Source organism: Limanda limanda, chromosome 13, assembly GCF_963576545.1.
Source record: "Limanda limanda chromosome 13, fLimLim1.1, whole genome shotgun sequence".
Lineage (NCBI taxonomy): Eukaryota > Metazoa > Chordata > Actinopteri > Pleuronectiformes > Pleuronectidae > Limanda > Limanda limanda.
This window is the reverse complement of record NC_083648.1, coordinates 5,977,130-5,998,500: the sequence shown is the minus strand read 5'-3', so window position 1 is coordinate 5,998,500 and position 21,371 is coordinate 5,977,130. Positions and strand designations below refer to the sequence as shown.

General features: G+C 40.9%; 2 protein-coding genes across 4 annotated transcripts; one reads left to right on the top strand and one right to left on the bottom strand.

The window, feature by feature from the left end:
- Positions 1 to 199: 199 nt before the first annotated feature.
- On the bottom strand, positions 200 to 5,142 carry pak1ip1 (PAK1 interacting protein 1). The gene is made up of 10 exons (XM_061084292.1): positions 4,837 to 5,142; positions 3,699 to 3,861; positions 3,467 to 3,594; positions 2,604 to 2,671; positions 2,460 to 2,512; positions 2,223 to 2,368; positions 1,981 to 2,078; positions 1,112 to 1,211; positions 714 to 843; positions 200 to 350 (listed from the first exon to the last, which is right to left on the bottom strand). The coding sequence occupies exons 1-10, from the start codon at positions 4,912 to 4,914 to the stop codon at positions 238 to 240; spliced, it is 1,077 nt and encodes a 358-aa protein (XP_060940275.1). The 5' UTR covers positions 4,915 to 5,142; the 3' UTR covers positions 200 to 237.
- Positions 5,143 to 6,444: 1,302 nt separating this feature from the next.
- cc2d1b (coiled-coil and C2 domain containing 1B) lies at positions 6,445 to 21,344 on the top strand. 3 transcript variants are annotated; one of them, XM_061084203.1, is made up of 26 exons: positions 6,445 to 6,499; positions 6,622 to 6,908; positions 7,924 to 8,059; positions 9,140 to 9,234; positions 11,245 to 11,361; positions 11,576 to 11,716; positions 12,704 to 13,037; positions 13,447 to 13,565; positions 14,174 to 14,252; positions 14,505 to 14,588; positions 14,833 to 14,978; positions 15,820 to 15,892; positions 16,011 to 16,150; positions 16,239 to 16,368; positions 16,517 to 16,689; positions 17,332 to 17,457; positions 17,901 to 17,959; positions 18,159 to 18,275; positions 18,400 to 18,473; positions 18,581 to 18,639; positions 18,742 to 18,793; positions 18,903 to 19,002; positions 19,089 to 19,179; positions 19,303 to 19,425; positions 19,511 to 19,560; positions 19,648 to 21,344. In XM_061084203.1, exons 2-25 carry the CDS (start codon positions 6,846 to 6,848, stop codon positions 19,520 to 19,522), a joined length of 2,643 nt encoding a protein of 880 aa, XP_060940186.1. In that variant the 5' UTR covers positions 6,445 to 6,499; positions 6,622 to 6,845; the 3' UTR covers positions 19,523 to 19,560; positions 19,648 to 21,344. The 3 variants fall into 3 exon arrangements, with proteins under 3 accessions (XP_060940186.1, XP_060940184.1, XP_060940185.1); XM_061084201.1 differs by having other exon boundaries at positions 11,573 to 11,716; XM_061084202.1 differs by lacking the exon at positions 6,445 to 6,499 and having other exon boundaries at positions 6,599 to 6,908; positions 11,573 to 11,716.
- The last annotated feature ends 27 nt before the right edge of the window (positions 21,345 to 21,371 follow it).

Below are 21,371 nucleotides of genomic sequence, written 5' to 3'. Positions count from 1 at the left end.
TGACGGCTGGATAACTGGAATCTAATGATATCTAACAAATAGAATTTTTCCCTTCGGTATCAACAGCAAAAATATTGGATCTCAAGAACAGTCAGATCTTGAGAGCTGTGAAACATGGTGTGTAGCACCTCCCAGTGTCCATTCCAGGTACCAGCATGTGCAACAAAAAAAATAGTTCACATATATAAAAGAGTGCATGTACATTTTTGAAAGATGTTTTCTTTATTGCTGCTCATTTCATTTTCCAACGGCCTTTTTCTTCTTCTTTCTGGGTTTGCTCTCGTCTTCCAGAACGACTACTTCCGTCGCAATTCGAACTCTCTTGGTCTTTAAAAGCTCTCGAGCGAGTTCTGTGGACAGAGGGAGGCAGATGATGAGTGTTAACGAGACACAGACAGAACCAGGACGTGAAATATAGAGGCTTTGTACTTATTTAGTGGAAGAGAATTAAACATAAATCCATGTTGTTCTACTAAGTTACTCATTGGGAGCTTGTTTTCTTGTGTACACTGTAAATATTCATATATTCAACCTCAAGCTGCATTGACTGTCAATACGAACTGCTGAGTGGATACAAGCTCAGGTGAGTGTAAAGGTTGAGATCATGATGTTCTCATTTCACCTCCTTCAACATAAACACTCCCTGTCCCAGCTCATGTCTGGTTTCTCTTTAACAACACAATGATCCTGTGAGATGAACGTCCGGTCGTCACCTTCAGATGTCGTCGCAGCAGCTGCTGGTTCCTCAGCGGGCGGCTGCACCGATGAAGGTTTCCACACGGCGAGGCACGTCAGCCGGGCCGAGGTGTTCACTTCCACGAGGAGGGTGGGAGGTTCCAGCTCCTGCGGGACGACAGCGGTTGGTCAGTGGATGATCGGCAGCTCAGCAGGTAACTGTGTCTTTTTAATCTTCTTTGTTTCGCAGAATTGTGTTTATTGAAAGCTTGTTATATCATTTACAGAGTTAGGATTAAGAAACTTGATAAATGATAATCTTATGAATTGAAACACACACATTTGCTGCAAATGTAAATGTGTAAAAGAATTGGTTGAAATAAAATGTAAATGGCTTCTTCTCCCAAACTGTTTACAAACAACAACACAGACGTGCCTCTTTCAGGTGGAGCTTCCACATCTTGATCAATCCGTCATTGGAAGCCGTCACCAACACGCAGTAATCCTCCATCATAAAACTGTCCACTGCTTTCACCCTGACACCACAACAAGGAGAGTTGGTGTAAGTTTGTAAACGTTGGACATCAAATTCAAAAATACATTTTACAAAATACTTTCAGACACACATGGAGGTAGGGACGGGAATCGGCAGGGACCTCCCGATACGATACTATCACGATACTTAGGTTGCGATACGATATGTATTGCGATTCTCTGGGTATTGCGATTCTGTAAGTATTGCAATTCGATATTTCGATTTCCTGGGATTTCTTTTGGTTATTTTTTTTTTTTTAAATAATGGACCATGGAAAAATGTTGAATTATACCTTCAAGTACAACACAATCAATTTCACTTAGAGCTTTACGAGTTTTATTTCAAATATTAACATTGACTTAATGACTGCCGGGCAGCCAATAGAGAAAATAAATAAAAATGTGCCCTATTATTGTATAGCCCCTGTCAACTGCACACAAACTGACAGATTAAGAAATGTAAGCCATCTAGGCTACTTTTAAACAATAAATAAAAGGTAAATTAAATAGAATGATTATAAGTTTACTTAAAATATAAACTTTGAAATAAACAAAAAGTAGGCTATTGTTGTTTGCATGAAGGCGATACAAAGCTAGTGCTTGGGTATGTTTAGATGTTTTTTTTTTTAAATTTTTTAAAAATTGATTTGCGAGGCAGCATGGCGATTTAAAATCGTCATTCACAAGAATCGCGATTTGTAACTGAATCGATTTTTTCCCCATCCCTACATGGAGGTGGACTGTGAAATAAATAAATTAAAGAGTAATTACCTGGTTTCATGAGCCTTGAACTCACACACACATTTCAGTTTTTCCAATTCACACAACCTCACAATCTCATCATCTCCTGCGACGGCCAGGAGGGAGTTCTGAAAAACAAACACAATGAAACATGTTATCTTACATGTGGTATATTGTTAATCTTCAATACCAGGCCTCATAAAACAATCACCACAACTGTCTCTACATCACTAAGAGAAGCCACAGTTTGTGTAAGTATTCACAGAACTTACATTTAAGAACTTTACAGACGAGATTCTTTTGGGGTTCGTGATTGTTCCCGTCACCGACGCCGTCTCCAGGTCGTAGATGTTCACCTCGTCATCTACCACCACCACATATTTATCTCCATCTGGAGACCACCTGACAATGTGTGCAGCTGTTAAAAGTGAACAGAGAAAACAAATGAGTCCAGGATCAATTCAAACTTACAAATATCTCAGTTCATTAAAACACACAAAGAAACTTACTCTGTTTTATGTTTTTGATGAAGGCCGATCTTCCATTAGTCAGATTCCAGGTTCTACAAAGATTAAAACAAAAATGTGTAACAGTCACTTGTGACTTATCTCTGTTGAGTTAAACACCTGCTAGAGCAGAGCCGTGGGTTTTACCTGAGCGTCTTATCGGTCCCGACTGTCAGTGCGAGTTTCCCAGACGGATGGACGGACAGCGACGTCACCTGACCTCTGCAGAAAAAACAAGAGGATGAATAATTTGAGTCTTCCTGTGCATCACAACTAGGGTTGCAAAATTCCGGGAATATTCAAAGTTGGACACTTTCCATGGGAATAACGGGAATATACGGGAATTAACGGGAACATACGGGAATTAACAGGAATTAACGTGGATAAACTGGAAATTTTGTGTATAATTTATACAAACTGTATTTACCTTGTCATATACAGACATGAATATAAACATTTTGTTTTGTTATAGGCTGATTTTAGCCCTGAGGAAACTTTGGGCACTTGACTTAATATGCTTCTGCATCTTTGTGTCATTCTTTACATAGGTCTTTGCACAGTATTGGCAAATGTACACAGCCTTTCCTTCTACATTGGATGGGGTGAAATGTTTCCACACATGAGATAGTGCACGTGACATTGTTCTGTAGAATAAGATGAGAAAAAAGTATGTAAAAAGCAGGCCTCAATAGCCTTGCTGTTGTGTGAAGGATGCTGGGAATTATCTGTGCATGTGATGGAAGAATGCACAGTGGAGGGTTGAAACTCAACGTGTAGTGTGTGCTGCATTCCATACATCTTTAAAATAGAGTTTTGAATGATGTTTTTATTGCTCAGCGTTTAATTTGCGTAGTTTTTTTTTTTTTTTTACGAAATTCCCCAAATTCCCGAGCTTAACTTCCCATGGAAAGTTTCCGGAAAGTTTCCGGAAATTTACCGGAAACTTTCCGCCCCTTTGCAACCCTATTCACAACACAACACAACAGTAATACACATATACTCAAAAACACCACTTTCTTGTGAGCGTGAATGGACTTCAGACACTCCCACTTCTTCGTGCCCCACACACACAGGAGTCCATCCTCTCCTCCGCTCAGCAGATGGGACGTCCCGTAGAACTCCAGGCAGGTGATGGAGCCTACGTGATTACAGGGGAGTGTGAGCCAGATGTTTTCAGACCACAACGTGGGGATTACGGATTAAGGGTGGAGGCTTTAAAACGTCTGTTGCTGGGATTCTCACCGTCGTGATGCAGCAGGGCGCCGTGCTCCGTCTTCTTCTTCATGTCGTACAGCTGGATGGTCTCGTCTTTGCTTCCCGTCACCACGAACCGCTCGCTGGCCGCCAGAGACGATATGGACGCAGTGTGGGCGTGGTGTGTGAAGTTTGCCTTGGCCGTCCACTCCTGCAGAAACCAAGCATCCGGAGGAATAACGGGTTAGATGCTGACACGAGGAGGAAATGACTGAACGGGAGTTTTCATCACTTTATGCATAAAACCACAACCCATCATCTGCCTGAAGAGAATAAAACTCTCCATCACTGAATAGCTCATTATTAAGTGTCTGTTTTTTTTTTTTCAACAAGAAAGTTCAACCAGGACTGTAGCTCTGGCTTTCCCCAGGGCTCACCTCCATACAGCATCTTAGTAAAGGAAAGTTTATGCCTCATTTTGGTTTCTTGGATTTTGTTTTTTTTGGGAAATCATTTAAGGAAGATTACCACTTATACCTGTATGCTAAATGTCAAAATATAGAAGTTTGCCTTGGCCGTCCACTCCTGCAGAAACCAAGCATCCAGAGGAATAACGGGTTAGATGCTGACACGAGGAGGAAATGACTGAACGGGAGTTTTTATCGCTTTATGCATGAAACCACAACCCATCATCTGCCTGAAGAGAATCAAACTCTCTATCACTGAATAGCTCATTATTAAGTGTCTGGTTTTTTTGTTTTTCAACAAGATAGTTCAACCAGGACTGTAGCTCTGGCTTTCCCCAGGGCTCACCTCCATATAGAATCTTAGTAAAGGAAAGTTTATGCCTCATTTTGGTTTCTTAGGAAAAGGCTACTCTTCATGGGAATGTTTTCGGAATGTTCTTGATGACATCATTTAAAGAAGATTACCACTTATACCTGTATGCTTAATGTAAAAATATAGAAGTTTGCCTTTTTTATCGCTTCATGCATGAAACCACAACCCATCATCTGCCTGAAGAGAATCGAACTCTCTATCATTGAAGGTGAAAAGCTGAGCAGCATCAACCTCAAGTGACCGTTTCAGTCAGTTAAGAGCCAGAGAACAGGAAACACGTCACAGATCAGTCACACAACTGCACAACAACTACACAATTACACACATCAACAGACCAACAGCTCACCTTGTCGTCGGTTGTCACCCGGTAACCGAGGACGACCTGCTCGTAGCTCCCGACGATGAGCTCCAGCACCGCCGCCATGCTGCTGCCCAGCTAGCCTGTTAGCTCGCCTGTTAGCTTCCCCTCAAACTGCAGCTGTTTCCTGGGGGAAACGTGTCTCTCTTCTGCGGTGACACACACGTTCCCCACGGACACACACACAGGAGACACACTGTGGGGGGGTGATCACTGGAAACAAGCTGCTCAGTCACGATTATCTGCGTCTTCACAAACTTTCACGTCCACAACAACGTGTGCTGCCGTTGCGCATGCGCACCTGTCACCTCGCTTCGTCTGGGAAGAGGGTTGTTTTCAAAATAAAAGCCGGAGTTGTAAAACCTGTGGCGCAGTATTTAACCAAATTTAATATTTACATAAAAAACGAATTTGACTGAAGGGACTTCATAAATGCGTCACTTTTATTCGAGAGTATCTTGAAATTCATGTCATAAATTTGCATATATTTAATGTTTTACTGTTTTATTTAAGAGCATAGGAGGTTGTTTCACCTTTGGTTAAACTATCTTTTGTTAATCTTTGACATAATCTCTCCTGCAGTATAATCTCAAATACAAAATATACGGTATATACCATATTCTGTTTTATATAAAGTTTTCAATGTTTACAGCCTAGTTTTGACATTTCTATTATGAGTCATCTTTTGCCCTGAGTTTGGTTTTTCAGGTAAATCTCCTCACAGGAGGTGGAGTTCAGTGCTGAAACTAAACTGAGACATATAGTTTTTACCACAAGTCATTTACAAGAACAACGACTTGGCAGCACTGCCTTAGAGATCTGGCTCTACCACTTATTATTCAGATGAGAGTTGACTGTAATAAACTTAGGGTTAGGGTTATTTTTAAGTATTAAATTTGATTGACGCCAAGTTGAACTTAGTTACTTTCACTCTTCTTAAAGTATGGTGGGATGCCCAATTCAATAAAGAAAAAATAAATATATGTATTCACACACTCAGTTAATAGCTTTTCTTTTGGTTGGCTTTAACTGTCCTGTAATAAATCCTACATTGATAAAAAGAATAAAGTCCAGGGGTGTTGATTTAATTGCCTGATGATTTTGTAAGATGAATTGCTCTGTTGCTGCCTTGTGCTTTACATAAAGATGTTTACTTCCTCCTCTCAGTGATAGAAATGAACACAATACAAGCACTCAACATTAGACTGCATCAGTTTTTGTTAGGTGTTCCTAATAACCAGCTGAGCAGCTGTAACACAACTGTGTGTACATGTTAAAGTTGTGTTTTCCTTCTTCACAAGTCCATTAATCACCTTGTAAATGTAAAAATAATGTCAGTCAACTCAAGGGCGAGGTACTTTCTTCTGCAGGACAAGCACATTTATTTTTTGGTACTTTATTTTGCAGATGATACTTTTACGTATGATAAGCAGTATATATATTTTTTAACACTTGTGGTATTTGTACTTATAAGCGTTATGCATACTTCAGTTGCAGATGTATTTGTGTATTTTATTGTGGGAGTCAGTCTCTGCCTGGGAGTCACAACCCAGGGACCGCGCCTCCATCTGCGCATGCGCACCGGAGCCCCAGCACCATGTCGCTGAGGCGGATGAGGAGGTGAAGAAGACTCTCGGATGAGGACGTGCAGGTAAACTCGCTCCCGCTGCTGACCCCGGATCAGTCTGGGTCACGACCCCCCCCCCCTCACCCCGCGTCACTCAGCTCGACGCACGACACGTCACTCACAGCTCAACTCCCCCCCCCCTCCAGGAAGTGAGGCTAAGCTAACGGCTAGCCCGCGGAGCTAACGTCAGCTGGCTGCTCGCTGTCTGTTTGGAGGAGCCACCTGACAGCCGAGCACATGACTTCAGGCACAGTGCAGCTCGAGGTCTGATCCCCCCGGTGTCGGTGTCTCAGGGGTCGTTTGGAAACACTGCAGAGTCACGGAGGGGCTGGTGACACAACAACAACAACAACACAACAACAACAACAACATGTTTGCCAAGAAGAAGAAAGCACCTCAGCCCAGAGGCAAGGGCGCTGCTGCAGCCAGACAGGTAACACATCTGTAACACATCTGCTGAGACACAAACTAACAACTGTAACACATTTGCTGAGATACAAAACAACAACTGTAGCACATCTGCTGAGATACAAACTAACAACTGTAACGTATCTGCTTGGACACAAACTAACAACTGTAACACATCTGCTGAGACACAACCCAACATTTGTAACACATCTGCTGAGACACAAGCTAACAACTGTAACATATCTGCTGGGACAGAAAATTAACATCTGTAACACAATTGCTGAGATAACAACTAACATCTGTAACACATCTTCTGAGATGCAAACTAACATCTGTAACACATCTGCTGAGACACAAACTAACATCTGTAACACATCTGCTGAGATACAAACCAACAACTGTATCACATCTGCTGAGATACAAACTAACAACTGTAACATATCTGCTGAGATACAAAACAACAACTGTATAACAATTGCTGAGATATCAACTAACATCTGTAACACATCTTCTGAGATGCAAACTAACAACTGTAACACATCTGCTGAGATACAAACTAACAACTGTAACATATCTGCTGGGACACAAACTAACATCTGCAACACAATTGCTGAGATAACAACTAGCATCTGTAACACATCTTCTGAAATGCAAACCAACATTTGTAACACATCTGCTGAGACACAAACTAACAACTGTAACACAATTGCTGAGATAACAACTAACATCTGCAACACATCTGCTAAGATACAAACAAATGAAGGAACAACCTCTCTCCTTAACAAGGTGTGACATCCTCTGCCCTTAACCATTGTATTTTAAAAGATTTCATATAACTATGAACTATATCAGCCAGCTTAATATTATGCAGTTAAAATGCAATATGTCCCTCAGAAATATTGTGAATTATAAGTATAAAGTAGGATATAATAGAAGACATGTATATCCAAGGTAAAAAATCACCTAAAAAAGTACTTGAGTAAAAGGAAATGTACTCTAAATCCAGGGAGGCAGTGAAGTAGATGTTCTGCTGGTTTCAGATGGGTCTGTTCATGGACCCTGAGGAGATGATGGGTCTGGAGGAGAATCTGGACGACTCAGACTTGGAGGCCGAACTCGCATCCATCACTGGAGAAAAAGCCGCTGTGAGAGGGAGAGCCAAGCAGAAGGGCAAGAGTGAGTGCACTGGTTATGATTCTACCTTTTAGACATGATCGGACTATTTACATTCGAAAGCCTCTGATCCAATTAAGCTTCACATTGGTCTGATATTGATATTTGAGAGATTGAAAAGGCTGACATGTATTTCCAGGCTGATTTTAAAAGTACACAACCGCTAACCATGCACAGCCATGTATCTGCATCAATAAGCAAATATTGTCTGATATATCAGCCTAGTCAAATGAAGTATAACATGAAGTATAACATTACCAAACACAGCATAACCCACATACTTTTGGTTGTATAGAACAGGGGTTTTCAACTGGTTTCGTCCCAGGGACCACCATTCTGCCGAGAAAGTAATCCGCGGCCCACTGATGTGCCTTCGCGTGCTCGTGCCTAAGTGTGCGTGCCTGTGTGCATGTGGATAGAAGGAAGTTTTAACATTTGGTTTTCCATGTTGGTTTTATTTAAAAACCTCAAACAAATCTAGAAAAATCTGTGTAAAAACAACAAAAACGGTTGATTTTCAGTGCTGAAGAATTGGAAACAAAATTAAAATGCAGTTTGTAGTTGTACTGCATCTCAGAACCATATGAACATCAATATATAACGTTCATGACTTAAATGTACAGACATGTAGCTGACATGTTGAGAGAATGTTAAAGTAACTGGGATCAATAACAATCAACATAAACTGGGGCTACAACTGAAGAGGGAAGATGACAAAGTAATGCAGAATATGTCACAAATGATAATCATACAATATAACACAAACAATTGAGGCCTATTTAAGTTTAAATTTATGATCACCAGCACCTTTATATTATACTTTTCTTATTATATATATTTTTCACGATATTCAAGAGTAATCTGGAAATGGGTCGCGGACCCCCGGTTGAAAACCCCTGGTATAGAATATAATGAGACAAACTCCTGCCCCGACATGTCTCTGCAGATTCTTTGACCTGCTCGTTTGTGGTTTCCTCTAACGACTCGACTGTGTAATCTAGTATTAAGTATCATGTCATGTGATACGTGCTGTCACGCATAAACTCGTCTGGATATATTTACAACGGTGTCTTTGTGTCGCAGCCCCTCTGCCCATGGACGACATCGCTAGGATGGCCGACGCGTGCATGAGAGATGTGGATGACGATGATGACTTGGAAGATGACGAAGATCTGTTGGTTAGTGTTTGTGCATATTCGTCTGTTTTGGATTTCAACCCGTCTGGAGTGGAAGGTCTTTTATCAGACGCATGTTTTACAGTGAAATAAATTAATATAGCTCCATTAACCTGGTGTCCAACAGGGATGGCGACACGAAGCTTCATGTTGCATTAAAACTTTCAATCCAATTGTTGTAATTCAACTCATGGGCTGAAGCTTGGTGCTTCATCTGCTCTACTGCGCCATCAAGTGGACAATAAATATATAGTGATTATAATGACACCATGGCTTTGGTGCGTGACGCTTTGAATTGAATAAATGATTGAATGATGTTTGTGATGCCAATACATGAATTATGAACTTATTAATATGGTGTCTGTCTTTATGATACAATGGCGGGGTCAAAAGGGAAAGTGGAATCAAATTGGGCCGAGGGTTGTGATGTGAATGTGCTTGTGTAACTTGTAACATTTAACACGTAAAATATGGACATTTTATCAATTTTTATTCAAAAATTACAACTTTTTTACAGTGCTGGGTTTTAGATGCGTTTTCAAACCGCGCAAATAAGTCCTAAGACCGCAAAATGTGAAGGGGGGGCATGCGTTTCGCTGCCGCTTATATTTCGATTCGCACGCAATACGCGCGAACCATTTCCGGTACGGCCGGCTCGCAAGGCTTTGTACGTCACCACTTACGTCATCAATACAAGCGTTCGTTACACGCTTCACAAATATTACGCGACCCGGAAGCACGCGTCACTAAGTGTCCAAAAAATATGTTTTATTCATGGTGAAGTTAATCCAGTAAAAACGAAACCGAACAGTTTCCTGTCGTCATGACTGTTTGTGAGTTTGCAGTGTTCCAGGAAATTGTGTGGAGGGGCGGAGCCTGACCCAAGCAAGAGCCCATTATATGTGGGTGTGGATCCAGATCATATTTTTTTTTATTCCACATTTATTAACGTTGCAGTGACAGAAACGTTTTCACAGATTCCTCAGAGAACGATTCATGGAACTGGAGGAAAACAAGTCAGATGAATCTGTGAGTGTGCTGCAGATCCAAAATAACAACCTGGATCTCGTGGATTTAAATGTGGTTTCTGTGGCAACCGTTCGGCCTTGGATGAGGTTTTAACTCTTCTACGCTGATGCCTCGACACACTCGTTGTGAATCAATAAAGTCAAGGTTCACATACATTAAAAAGTAGATACTCAATCATAGTATTTATTATTATATTTATTTTATTTTATTTTATTTTATTTTATTTTATTTTATTTTATTTTATTTTATTTTATTTTATTTTATTTTATTTTATTTTATTTTATTTTATTTTATTTTATTTTATTTTATTTTATTTTATTTTATTTTATTTTATTTTATTTTATTTTATTTTATTTTATTTTATTTTATTTTATTCAAATATACCGGCTGCTATGACAACTTAATTTCCCTTCGGGGATGAATAAAGTACTCTATCTATCTATCTATCTATCTATCTATCTATCTATCTATCTATCTATCTATCTATCTATCTATCTATCTATCTATCTATCTATCTATCTATCTATCTATCTATCTATCTATCTATCTATCTATCTATCTATCTATCTATCTATCTATCTATCTATCTATCTATCTATCTATCTATCTATCTATCTATCTATCTATCTATCTATCTATCTATCTATCTATCTATCTATCTATCTATCTATCTATCTATCTATCTATCTATCTATCTATCTATCTATCTATCTATCTATCTATCTATCTATCTATCTATCTATCTATCTATCTATCTATCTATCTATCTATCTATCTATCTATCTATCTATCTATCTATCTATCTATCTATCTATCTATCTATGTGATGCCATCTTTCGGTCAGTTTTGCAGTTGACACAATTGCAGACACAAGATTCAGGATTTTTATATTGATGTAGTTTTGTTTATTGTTTAAATCATACGTCCTTTAATAAGAACAATGAAAGTTGGCTTTTGATCAGTCGTCGTATTTCTCCTCCTCAGGCGGAGCTACAGGAAGTGGTGGGTGAGGAGGAAGCTGAGGATGTAGCAACTGTTTCCTCATCTTCTACCACCACTGATCTCTCTGAAGCTGCAACACAAGAGTCTGCACCAGCGCAGGTATGACGCACACACCGCTCTATGCATGTCAGTAGAATCATTTGTCTGCTGGTAACACAACAGGACACACGCACACACATATAGATAGATATGCATAAATTGTCGTTATTACTGTATTTTCTTTGTATTATTCATCGCTGACAAATACTTTCCATTCTCAGCCTCAGTTTTGCACCGACCGATGACTTGTCTTGTGCTTTCTCTTGTGAAGCAGCAGGAAGTAAAGATGTCATTGGCCCCGGGCGGCCTAGAGGGCCACCTAGAGGAGAGGATATGCATGTACAAGACGGCCTCACACAACGCCAAGATCGCAGGAGAGACCTCGAAAGTGCGGAGGTTCAATCGCGGTCTGAAGGTGGGTGAGACGACTGCCCGATGAGTTGTTGTGTAACAGATCAATACTGTCTGTTTACCAAGTTTCTTCCATAAGTTATTCTACAGACCCTTAAGAATGTAAGCTGAAGATATACGTAAATATCAGAAGGTTATTTGCTGTGACTATAAATGGAAAAGCTGATATTACGTTTATCCAAAATGTTCCCACGTTGATTGCTGCAATCTCAAAGTTATTATCCATCTTGAGCTATTTAGACAAGCTTTCTTTCACCTCTTGGACCAAAGTAGACATGTAACACAGTTAGAAGAGAATCAAATAAGTTATATGTGTGATATTTACAATCAATACAGCTTGTTTGAATAATCCTTTTGGGATGGAAAGATTTGTTTTGTTTCGTTTGTAATAGAAACTAAAGATCAACACTCTGCATTGTCAGCAGATTCAAATGTCGAGATCTGGGATTGTGGTGGTTTTTAATCGCGGGTTTGGTTTCAGTTTCAGAATTGTCTGACCAGTATAATATCCTGTATCATGTAGCTGAGTGGAAAATAAGTTTTCATATCTGGTGGAGGAGTTAAGACATAAACCACACATGTCTTTACATACAGCACATTACTTTTATCTGGAACTTCACTGTAAATTACACTTGAAACCCAGTTTTTAAGATGGAAAGCAACTTCTCAGTCAGATCTACAGATTGTATTTAACTGATCTGAGCAGCATTTAACAGGCTTAAAGCTTCAGACCTGTGAAAACACAGCGTCTGCTTGTGTGTTCGTGTCCATTTGACTGATCACACTGTTTATTCCCTGGATATTCAGATACTTTTATGCTGTTTGTCGTCTTTTAAATCAATTCTCTAATCCTCATTTTGATGAAATAAAGTGCTTATATAATTTGTGCCCACTTTGGTTTTCCTTGTCTGTGCTGAACTGGTTTATTTATTACACATTAAGTTATTTTCCTCTGTTTTTCCACCTCACTGACTGTTACTGTCGCTCTCAGACTCTGGAGGCGATGCTGGCTGGGTTGAAAAGGGGGAGGCCTGTGGACGAGGCAGAAATCCCCCCCCCTGTCGCCACTGGAGCCCAGAGAGACGCCCCTCCTCCCGCTGTTCCTGCACGACCTGCGCCCCCTGTACCATCGAGTCCCGAATCTCCAGATCAGTCGGAGGAGTCGGACGCCACTACGCCATCGCCTGCTGCACCAGAGGTCGTCACGCCAACCAGTGACGAGAAGCAGTGGTCCTCCGCCCCCCCGTCCCATCTGAGCAGCGTCCCGTCTCCAGAGGAGCAGACAGAGGAACCTGCTCTGGTGTCGCAATCCGGTCAGACAGCTGGTCAGTCTGTCTTTCATTAGACACTCATATCAGTTAATGTGGTTATTATTATACGTATTAGTTATATAAGTTATTATTATCATATTTAATAAGCGTTTTTTAGGGGAAGTAAGCTTTGAATAGTCTGTTAAATCAGGAAACACCCCTTTCCCCCTTATCTTAGTGCAACAGTTAAACCACAGCACAACCTCTGTCCTGTGTTATTGTGTATGAATTGATATTGTGACACATTTAGAGGAATTTATTCTCGTACCTTAAGTTTTCTTTTCAATTTGTATTTAGTTTGAATCTCGTGGCTTGGAGTCACAGTGTCTTAAATGGAGGGGGTGTCTTCTACTGGAATATGTGATGAATGTGGTCTCTCACTGTGGTAATTGTTGTTGTGCGTTTCTCGTCCGCGATTCCACAGCGACCGCGGCGACCAAGGCGCTGCTGCTGGAAAGGCAGAGCGAATTCAAGATGGCCGCTCTAAGAGCCAAGAAGCAGGGGGACCTGGAGCAAGCGAAACTTTACTTCAAGACCGGCAAGGTGAGCAGCACACCTACTTTATTTGTTTTTGTTTTGTTAGCCCAAAAGAGGCCAAATTGGTTGTCCATCAAAGTTTCATTTTATTTGATATTCGAGAGTAACCTTGGTATAAACATGTACAATTTTAATCACTAATGGTTTTAACACAATGTCAGGAAACAACAGCACAAAGGGAAATTAATTACTTAATAAATCACCATTGTATTTCTCTTTTAAATTAAATTAAATGTATCGATTTATTCTGTATCACTTTGAGCTAAATGCAGATTATAACGTCTTGTTCCTGCATTTAAACCATTTAACTAAGCAGATTCATATTCTGTTACAGGAAATAAACTGTTTATTAACCTGATTTCAGATTTAACGTCTTGCTCCTGTTTAAAAACATGTTCTTGTCATCAAACTAAACCAAATCAAAGGTCATCAATTTGCCAATGTTGACATTTTAAATGCGATTATCCCACATCATCATTGTTTGTTCAGTCTGTTGCTACACATTCTGCCTGCAGGACTTTTCTCTCGAGTATGTGAAGCATTCCCACAATGTGGTCGCTGACAAAGGCGTCATTATGTCTGACACTGTTTGGATTCTTATGGTTTTGCTGCAGAGGTTCGATGCAGTGATCGAGGCGTTGGAGAAAGGACAAGAAGTCGACCTGAGCGGCCTCCCTCCATCTCCAGGACAGGGTGAGGAACCTTATTCATATAATGGTTTTAATGATAGAATTTAAATGCTGATTAACAGGAAGGATACAAAAACAAGTCATGTTGGTTTAAGATGCTTTTTAAATAATGGATTTGGCTTCTTTTAATATAAATAGAAAATATTTAAAACTTACATTAAGATAAATCAAAGTATATATTCATTCAAAGTATTTATTGTGAACAGACGCCTGCAGCAGCTATTTGTATTTGACATCTCATGTTGTTGTGCTGAAGGTTCAGGAGGAACCTCCCTTCCAGTGAAGGAACAGACCTCAGGTCCAAACACACAGGTCACCCAACCAGCGGCTGCACTTCCAGGTAACAATTAGAATTTCAACATTTGTAAACCACATGTTTCACAGTGAGTTCCTTCAGGGTCTTAACTTCCTGTTGGACCTGTCGGGCAGGATTGTTTTAAATTTCCTCATCACATCACGTATGTAGGAGCTTCTGAGAAACAACATTTTCACCAAAACGTTGATCAAGAATGATGTAAAATCTCAAAACCAAACAACACACGTCACTGAAGAACTATTTGAAGTTGGACATTGTTGTCCCGCAGCCGCTGCAGCCTCGTCCGTCCCTGCGCCTCCCAGAGACGTGCTGGAGGCTCTGGAGCAGAGACGAGCCAAGTACGTGGAGGCGTCGGCTCAGGCTAAAGCCGCTGGAGACGACCGCAAGGCCCGGATGCACGACCGCATCGCCAAGGTACTGAGAGTGAGGTGGATGTCCTCCTCTCCCTCTCCCCTTACGTCTCTCGTTTGTCTTCCTGTTTCATCATCACAATAAAGACAAAGTTCGATGGTTTATAATGATGTTAAAACTATTGGAGAGCAAACAAATTATATTATCAAATGTCAATTAAAAGGACAAAATAAACAATATTTAAAATTCATTTAACAACATCTAACCTTCCTGTACTTATATATTATTTTTCCTATTTTAGTGTGAGCATTGACTGTATCTAAAAAAGGATTGTGCCTTAAACCTGTATTATCTCAAATGACCAGCAGAGGGGGACGCCACTGGTTTTTACAGAAGTCAGCTTCTATAGAAGTAGAAGAAAAAAGGACTCAGTTGATTTATAACATCAGTAAGCATTTCCCTAGAACATATGTCTGGTCTCAATCTCTAGTTTAAAGTCTTCTTCAAAAACAGCATCATGTTCTTTGTATATATCATGGTCCCATTTAGAGTGAAATAGACCATAAAGCACTGTATGCCGTGATTGATAGCTAGTGGCGTCCAATGGGCTCAGGTCGCAGGTTTAGGTGGGCGTGCACTGAGTCAAGCTCCACCCCCTGCTCCTCCCAAATGGTTACTTCTGGGTTCAAAAGACCACAATGGCGCCAAATATCAAAGTCGAGGCTTCAAAGCAGCAGCTCACAAACCACTGACTGATGTGTGATGTCATTTGAGCGTGACAGGCCACCCGACCATCATTCATGGTGTATTTTTGACAAATTAATCCTGCAAATACTTTAAATAATTAATATCTTGTTGCATTAACACTGTTGTTTTAAACCTTTTCACGTCTCTGTCCCTGCAGCAATACCAGAGCGCCATCCGAACTCACAAAGCAGGAAAACCTGTGGACTTTGACGAGCTGCCGGTTCCCCCTGGTGAGACCCGTCACGAGGCTCTGAGTGAAATTAGATTTGCATTGTAATCCAGGAGTGTCACTTAAAATTTATAACAACACAAACTGTCAGAATGAGCGTTTTGCTTTTTATTTTTCAGGATTTCCTCCAATCCCAGGCCAGAGAGCTTCAGCGGCTGAGCACAGATTTGTCGCGGCTCTGGAGGCGGCCAGTAAGATCGTTGATGCAGATTCAGCCGAACCTCCAGAGGAAGATGAGGATGAGGAGAAAGAAGAAGAGGTGAAATTCAGCTTTCTATGATTATTTTTTTCATTATTATTCTTTTTATGTAAGTAAAGTGCTGATACAGTGTTTTTTCCATGTTCAGTCGAAGTCGGCTGTTCCAGAAGAGACAAAGAAACCATCGTTAGACGTCCCCACCGCAGGTCAGGGACGGAAGAGGACTCCTTCAGCTTCTCCTGACAGATCCACTGCAAGAGAAGGAATCTCCCCAACAGGTCAGTGTCAGAAGTTGCGATTTTTACGATTGATTGATGATTAATAAAAGCTACCAGGTTAACTCCTCAGAGTGAGACAGCTGATATTCTCATTTCTGCAAATACAGCTTAAATCTTTAACCCTTGATTTTCTGTCTTTGACCCCCAGGGGTTCAGCAGCTGGAGTTCCTGGAGGGTCGGAAGAAGCAGTACCTGAAGGCCGCTCTGATTGCGAAGCAGAAGAACGACCTGGATCAGGCCAAGAGTTTCCTCCGCACCGCCAAGGGCTTTGAGCCCATGATCGAGGCGGCACGCAGCGGGAAGTCTGTGGACATCAGCACGGTGAGCTGAGAGACTCCCTCTGTTAGTGGCAGATTACATCCTGATACAGTAGAAATGGGTCCAGCTCATAATTTCAGCTGCATATGTAGTCCAGGCAAAGTAACCCATTTTGGAGCCAAAAATAGAAGTAATTGTAAAAGAATTTTTTTCAGCATAGATTATTTCTATGAGGTGTCCAGAACAACATACTAAAAGTCCTAAGAAATCGTAGTTGAGGAAATAGGTTTAATTCTCATCAATGTGTGCATATAAGGCCCGGCAACAATACACCCCAAAAAGACTATTTTTTTCCTTTACTCCTATCAAAATGAAACTTTACAAAATGAAAGTAACCATGAAACGTAACATTTTTTGTATTACAAGTTTCTTTGAAAATGAATTTATGTATGTATTTGTAATACATATGAATGGTGTTTGCCTATGCAAATTAGGACATATTCAATAAGTGTGGAGCTCATGTGCTTGTCAAATTCATTTCAAAAGAAACTTGTAATACAAAAAATGTTACGTTTCATGGACACCTCATAGAAATGATCTATGCTGAAAAAAATTATTTTACAATTAGTCGGTCGTAAAACGCTACTTTGCCTGGACTAATGAGCAAAATCTAACTGACTGAGTCTGTCTGTGCTGGGCCTGTAGGTGCCGTCGCCCCCTGGTGATGAAGACGAGGACTTCATCCTGGTGCATCACAGCGACGTTCAGGGCTCAGAGAAAACCGAGCCGGTGTACACACAACTGGCCAAGATCCTCAAAGAGCAGCACGAGGTAAAACTGCAGGAGTACGACTGAAACATTACAAAGATTATACAGATTTCCTTTACCAAGATACATTTTTAAGTAAACATCTACTATTACTGAAAAAAAAGTTTTGCCTTTTTGACCAGAATTCATTTTTGACATTGGAGAAGCTAAAAAGCTCATTAATCTTACAATCTTGATTTTGTGATAAATGGTTGTAGAAAATAAGGAAGTAAACAGGAACATCAGGAAAAATGATACAAATAATCATGAAAAACAAACATATAAATAAGGTTTATAAAGCTACAACTGACCTGACGTTCATTGTCATCAAGTCTCAAACAAATGATAAAACCGAATATTTCCCAGAAGACATAGATATATTTAGTTTCTAAATGAATTTTCAGAGGTTTGTTTCCTGTTTCCTGTTTGTGAACACGGAGATTTCTTCTGGCTCTTCCTCCTTTTAGAAATGTATGACTCACTCCAAACAGTTCACGCACCTGGGGAACATCTCCGAAACTACAAAGTAAGACTCAACAGTTTTCATTCCATCAGGTTTAAAATAGAAACTCCAAGCTCAGCTGTAAAGTTTAACTTCATTTAAACCGTATTAATGCCTAGCTTGATGTTATAAAGTGAAAAAAAACAGGTTGTGGCGTCAGCTGACAACTTCTGTCTGTGTGTGTGTGTGTGTGTGTGTGTGTGTGTCTGTCTGTGTCCTCCAGGTTTGAGAAGATGGCGGACAGTTGTAAGAAGAGCCTGGAGGTCCTGAAGCTGGCTCAGTCGCGGGGTCTGCCTCCTCCCAAGCATCACTTTGAGCAGAGGTCGTTTCACACGGCCAGGTGAGCAGCTTCACTCACTCTGACATCAACTTCATTCTGCTCAAGTTCAAAACATCTGATTTAGTCCTGATGTGTTTGGTGAAATAACGTTTTGAGGTAACGTCTTTCCCTTCGTCCCTTTCAGGATATTTCCCGAGCTGAGCAGCACTGACATGGTTGTCGTCATCGTGAAAGGAATGAATCTTCCAGCACCGAGTGGTAAGAAGATCAGTCCACACACCGTCACACTCCAACGTGTTCACAGAGGCTCAGTGGGAAACATCCAGGTCTGATACTGGGAAATGAAAAGTTTCTTCTTCCCTCAGGAATCCAAACCAACGACCTGGACGCGTATGTGAAGTTTGACTTCCCGTACCCGAGCAGCGTAAGAAATTCAAACCCTAGCTTCTAGTCACAGTGTCCACAGGCGCCTGAGACCTTTACACACCAATGATTCTGTTTGTTTGTGTTGTTGTGTCGTGACCAGGAGCAGCCGCAGAAACACAAAACATCCGTCATCAAGAACACAAACTCTCCAGGTGAGACTTTAAGTTTACGATGGGATTAAATCTGTTTTCGGCAATCTTTGGTTTCTCTGAAGCTCTGCAGTTCTGCTCCGCCTCTTAATCCGTCATCTCTTCCCACCAGATTACAACCAGAGCTTCACGCTGACAATCAACCGCAACAACCGCATCTTCAGGAGGGTGCTGACGTCCAAAGGCTTCAAACTGGAGCTGCTGCACAAAGGGTGAGTCTCTCTCTCTCTCTCTCTCTCGCTCGCTCTCACCACGTAGAGGCTGTGACAGTGACGATGATGTCGTGTGTTGATCTCAGAGGTTTCCTCCGGAGCGACAAGCCGATTGGGACGGCCCACGTGAAGCTGGACAAGCTGGAGTCCCAGAGCGAAATCAGGGAAATCGTAGAGGTGAGCGGCACGGAGATGGAAAACGAAAAAAAGACAAAAATAGCTTTGGAGAAAGACACAGAACAAATCTGGAATGTGTTTAATATTTAGTCGATTCTCAGTCTGCTGTGTTTCTCCCGTCAGGTGATGGACGGTCGTAAACACACAGGAGGTCGTGTGGAGGTGAAGATCCGCATGCGGGAGCCTCTGAGCGGCCAGGACATGCAGTCGAGCACCGAGCGCTGGCTGGTGATCGACAAGTCCCAGGTTAACACTCAACACACTCACAGAAGACAAACCTCCCACTGTGTTAAACTGCTGATGTTGATTTGTTTCTTTTTTAAATCCAAAGGTTGTCGTTTAGAAAAAGCTACAGAATTAAAGATAACTCACAGGATACAGGTAATTATGATGGTACAGACATACAAATTGTATAGTGTAAAGTGTATTGAATTTAAATGACTGATAATGTCTGTATCTCTCCCTCAGAAACACTCAGAGGAGGTGAAGAGAGACGAACGCTCTGTTGTTCAGACGCAGAACAACGTGGCTCTTTTCACAAAAAAAAAACACACACACAAAAAAAAACGTTTGCACATTAGCCAGACACGAGCAGAGCGGTTCACAGAGGGTCGGCTTGACCTCGTGTCCCTCCTCCTGCTGGAGGACGGCAGCGTGTCCCGGGCTCAGTGTCGAGCCCCCCCCCTGATCCTGCTGCCCGACTATAGTTAATATAATAGAGAGAAAAAGAATGTGTTCATATTCTTCATATTATACAGCTCTGGTATCTAGAACTGCACCTATGCACTAATACCAAAGTAATCACTGTTGCTGTAAAATCCTGCATATTTGAAATCGCCTTTAGCTGCCAAACCTGCTACGACACGACGGGTTCATGTGTGTGTGTGAGTCGTCAGGGTTCTTCTTTATTTCCCCACACTGCTCCTCCGCTTCTCAGTGAAGCAGCGACATTACACATGTTCTACAGGAGCAAGCCAAGGAAGAGGTACGATTATTTAACAGTTATTTTACAGACCGCACTCCCTGTTGTCACCTTTCACTGATTTAGTTGCTTTAGTTGTGTTAGACTGACATGTTTGTTTACAGCACAAATCTGCGAAACAAAGGTTTGAACAGATTCGTTATTTCGTGACTTTGAAGGAAGATGGAGGACAGCGACGCTTCTCCACTTTCTCCCTTTGTGAAAAACTCTAAAAACTCGTGGCTACGGGTTCTGTCATCTTAAGTTAGTGTTGAGCTCCTCATCTTCTTAAAAGATCCGGAACTATTTGTTTTTCTAAACTATGCATCAGTTCTCTCACGTGGTGGAAACTGAATGTTGAGACAAACCCGTCGGCGTCTTGAAGGGACGGTTCACCCGGATTACAAAGAGGAAATGTAGCAACTGGAATTTATTCAATGTTAATCATCTTAATTTTGCAAGTCGTTTGTTTTTTTGGGGGGGATGGAGAAATACACTTATTTCACTGGGATCTGTAACAAAAGATAAACTTGATACTAAAGAATTTAGCTTCTGCCCATCGTGTCACTAAAATTTAAAATACATAAAATAAGCCTGTTGCCATTGGATACACATTTAAAGGAAGAACTTTCTATGAATGTATTTGTTTCCTGCGGATTTCACTGAATCTAGATATTTGATCAACTTGAAACTGGATTGAAAACGTGACCTTTAGCTTCCTTCAGCTCATTGTTTTGGTTCCTCCACTTCCTAAGCAGAACTTCGAGATGAGCCGGTGAACAGAGTGAAGTCTTTAGCAGCTAAAGAGTAAAACATTTCCCTCAGCAGCAGGTGACGAGCGAATACTGCACGTGAATTAGTCAGGTGACCAGAAACAAGAGTCCCAATTAACACCCTGAGAATATATTTCTTTAATTTGAGTGAACTGACCCTTTAAAGCTCGACTTCCACCTTTGAAATGAAAAAGCTGACGAAATACGCAGAAAAGAAATAAAGATCCCGAATCGACCACGTGAATTAATTTTCCAATAGTTTTAGCTCAATGTCGGCAAAATCATCCGGTTATCAACCGTTACCATGGTCACAACATTTCTGTTATCGCTGTCATTTACTGCACTTTCTAGTAAAACATCATAAATCTGTGTAACTGACATGAAATCTACTCAACACTTTGTTCTAAATAATTAAAACACTGTTACCAATCCTTTTATTTTCTGTGGTTTTATTTGTT